General features: G+C 48.2%; 1 protein-coding gene and 1 long non-coding RNA gene across 2 annotated transcripts; one reads left to right on the top strand and one right to left on the bottom strand.

The window, feature by feature from the left end:
* The first annotated feature begins 6 nt into the window (after positions 1 to 6).
* On the top strand, positions 7 to 1,368 carry LOC104961842 (uncharacterized). The gene is made up of 2 exons (XR_800140.1): positions 7 to 426; positions 470 to 1,368. It is a non-coding gene; the product is annotated as an uncharacterized lncRNA (long non-coding RNA).
* Positions 1,369 to 1,701: 333 nt separating this feature from the next.
* Positions 1,702 to 2,595, bottom strand: socs2 (suppressor of cytokine signaling 2; the record flags this gene model as incomplete). The annotated part of the gene is made up of 1 exon (XM_010790191.1): positions 1,702 to 2,595. A coding segment is annotated over one exon (506 nt), but the record flags the coding sequence as incomplete, so codon positions are not given.
* Between the last annotated feature and the right edge of the window lie 1,196 nt (positions 2,596 to 3,791).

The raw sequence follows: 3,791 nt of genomic DNA, 5'->3' as shown, positions 1-3,791 counted from the left end.
GTCATGAACCTCGGAGTGACCTTCAGTAGCACTTTTAGATTTGATAAGCAGGTCAGCAGCGTAGTCAAGACCTGCTTTTTATAAATACGACTATTGGCCAAGACCAAGTCCTTTTTATCTTTTAAAGACCTGGAAAGGGTTATTAACGCCTTTGTTACCTCGAGACTGGATTACTGCAACGCTCTGTACGCGGGTACGGACCAGGCCTCAATCAGACGCCTGCAGCTAGAGCAGAATGCAGCTGCACGTCTTCTGACTGGACACAAAGAGCGTGACCACATCACCCCATCTCTGGCCTCACTGCCCCGGCTTCCAGTTCGGTTCAGAACTGATTTTAAAATCCTTTTATTAGTTTTCAAAGCCCTGAATGGGCTGGCTCCTCCTATGTAGCTGAACTCCTCCAGCGCTACACCCCAGAGCCTTAAGGTCTGCTGACCAGCTGTTGCTGGTAGCGCCCCAGAGCCTTAAGGACTGCTGACCAGCTGCTGCTGGTAGCGCCCCAGAGCCTTAAGGTCTGCTGACCAGCTGCTGCTGGTAGCGCCCCAGAGCCTTAAGGTCTGCTGACCAGCTGCTGCTGGTAGCGCCCCAGACCAGGCTCTAAACCTGAGGGCACTGAGCCTTCAGCTGGCCCTCTGGATCACTCTGCCCCTCCATGTGAGGTCGGCCCAGACCCTAGGGGGTTTTAAATCTACTCTAAAGACTCACTTCTTCTCCCTGGCCTTCTAGTCAGAGCGGAGTAGGCCCATGACTCCTCCTGACTCCTCCTGACTCCTCCTGACTCCTCCTGACTCCACCTGACTCCTCCTGACTCCTCCTGACTCCTCCTGACTCCTCATGACTCCTCCTGACTCCTCCTGACTCCTCATGACTCCTCCTGACTCCTCCTGACTCCTCCCTGAGTTTTCTATATCTGTTGTAATTGATTGTCTTTATTTTGATTGTAGTGTTTTTATTAAATGTGCAGCACTTTGGCTCGACCAAAGATCACTTTCAAACGTGCTTCATAAATAAAACTTGATTTGATTTGAATCAACGTAACTCTCTATTTCTAACGCATCGACTCACTTCTGATTGAGGTGACGTTCGCGAACGATATGATTCTTTTGAACGGCTCTTTGGAACGAAGGGAACCGAGTCGTTCTTTTTATGGTTGGTTCACTGCCGGACATAGATCCACTCGGCTTTACGGGGACTCGCTCTCCTGAACGCACATGAGCCGTAGACGATGGCGTGACGCAGCTCGAGTTGGAGTTCGAGAGATGAAGCAAGTTAGACGTCTTCTGAGAGTTAAAGTAGATTTCTGGCAAAACAGTCAATCTTTATTCTGGGGATTATTCTGCAGATAAACCAAGTGACCCCGCCCCCTTACAACAAACGGCTCTTTGAACGGCTCTCGGAAAGGAGCCGTACTTCTGAAGCAACAGAAATGAACATTTGATGTTTTGTTTTTTAAATAAATGTAATTGATTTTGGGACTTTTTAATGGGATAAAAATAATAAATAAAAATGTCAGGATGTTGCTCTAACAACCTCTGATGTTCAATTTAAATAAACACATCAAATATGAACCGACACTAACTGATAATAACGTCGATTATAACCCTGCATTTATTTCCACAAGCTGGCCGGCTCTGTTGTGATTGGTCTACCAGCTTAGAGATGTCCCGCCCCTTAGCCTATCACGTACAATGTGTTGGAGCGCTAGCCAATAGGAGCGCGAGTGTTCCCTAGTGATGTCACTATGTTCCAGAAGTAAACAAAGGAGTCCAATGGAGGCGGTTCAGATATATGAGACTTCTTGCTGTCGAGAGTTCACGTGATGTAAACGTCTTAAAGCTCGTTTAAAAATCTCTCTGATATTTTCTGTGACTTTAAGTTAAATCGTCAAACTCAACGTCTCGATAAGCGCTAAAGAGCCAGAGAAGAAGAAAGGACCTCCAGGTGAGTCAGAGACGCCTTCTGTGTTTCAGAGAGTGAAGAAGAGGATCTGAGGAGTTATTGGTTACCTGACTTCCTGTTTCAAATGCTGGAGAGCATCACAGAGGCGTTATCTTAGCAGCCGAGCTAACGTGCTAACCCACCAGCTGGGCTACACGTGATAGCTGTAGTCCCTCAGGTAGTCCTTCAGTCTGTTGGGTAGCGGCAGGTCCTGAACCTGTGGCGTCCGGCTGTTGATGGCGAGGCGACACAGATGCTGTAGTGGCGGCAAGGACGTGTACGCCGGGCGCGTCAACAACAACTGCACCGAGGAAGAGGAGGACGAAGAGGAGGACGAAGAGGAGGACGAAGAGTTCACCGTAGACGAAGAGCTCCTCGCCGCGCGGTCTCCGGACCTGGATAGCGTGATGTAATGCTGCACCAGGTGAACCACGCTGTCGAAGGTGCGTAGTCGCGGACGAACCAGAAGCACCGAGTCCAGCTTGAACTTGCCGTGTTTGAACTCGATGCGCAGGTTGGTCGGCCCGGCGGACGTCATGGCGGAGATGGTGAACAGGAAGTCGCTCTGAGACGAGTCCCGCAGCAGGAAGGTTCCCTCAGACGTCTCCTGAAGGATCTCTTTGGCCTCGTTCGCCGTCAGACCGCCCCAGTACCAGCCTGAGGGGGGAGAGAGAGACTCGATGAAATACAATAACATACACATCTGTTAGAAAACTCTCCCTGGTCCCCGGCTTGAGCTTCAGTCTCAGGATCCATGTATCTGTGATCCTCTCCAGAATGGAAGTAGTCATCACATACAGAGCATCAACTAGTTCCTGAACAGTGTCCTTCACATGCTGATATCCAAGAGAGGGAGTTCCACAGTCACAAGATGGAGGAATAGAAAGCAGTATTCAATGTTTACTTCAGATTAGCTCCACGTCAGAAATGAGCATGCTTGTCATATGTCTCTCTCCATAGAGCAGGGGTGGCCAACCCGCGGCTCTTTGCCTAGTTTCATGCGGCTCTTCAGTTCATATCGAATTTTATATGTGTGAGTTTGGGGGAGAGACACTGACTCCTGACTAATGTTGCACGGTGTACCGATACTTGAAAGGTATACCGCGATACCCTGCCGTTAACAACGTTACGATTCCTCCGTTTCATTAGTATCAGTACTTTAAGAATGACGGGGAAAATGTACTCCGGTGAGAAAGCGCCGTTTTAATAAGTGCCGTGTGTGTTCAGCGCTCTGCTTCCACTCCGTGCACTGCAGCCGTGCCTGCAGTCCCTCCCCTCTCAAGCACGCTCTAAGCCCCTCCCCTCTCTCGTGCACGCGCTAGCTGCCAGAGCATGTGAGAAAACGAGAAGCATGGCTGCAAGTGGGAGTGCAACTGCCGATGCGCCTCGGCTTGTTGCCAGAAGCGAAATTTTGATTTTATTTTAGCTATATCTCTGACAGTGAGGGCAAGCCTACGGACACCACGAGGCCTGTCTGTAAGAAATGTATTGTATTTAATACGAATTCTTGTCATTTATTTTATTTTTTGTTCTCATTGTTTAAAAGTTTGTGTTATGGTTCTGGTGTGAAATAAAGCACAATAATTACATTTAAGACTGTTTCCCTTTTTTTAAGTAAAAGTATCGAAAAAGAATCGGAATTGCAATTCTTGACTTGGTATCGAAACCAAAATGTTGGTATCGTGACAACACTACTCCTGACAGTTAAACCTGATATTTAGTAGGTCTGTTAAGTATTGAATGCTGATAATTCTGACGAATTTGGCCGGTCAAAGTTGTTTGTTACTTTCGTCCGGCTCTCCCTACTGTGTGTATGTGTGGTCTCAGGTGTCAGTATGAGAGGATGACAGCGC

This window comes from Notothenia coriiceps, unplaced genomic scaffold, assembly GCF_000735185.1.
Source record: "Notothenia coriiceps isolate Sejong01 unplaced genomic scaffold, NC01 NC01_scaffold00033845, whole genome shotgun sequence".
NCBI classification, from domain to species: Eukaryota; Metazoa; Chordata; class Actinopteri; order Perciformes; family Nototheniidae; genus Notothenia; species Notothenia coriiceps.
This window is presented reverse-complemented; position numbering and strand designations above follow the sequence as displayed.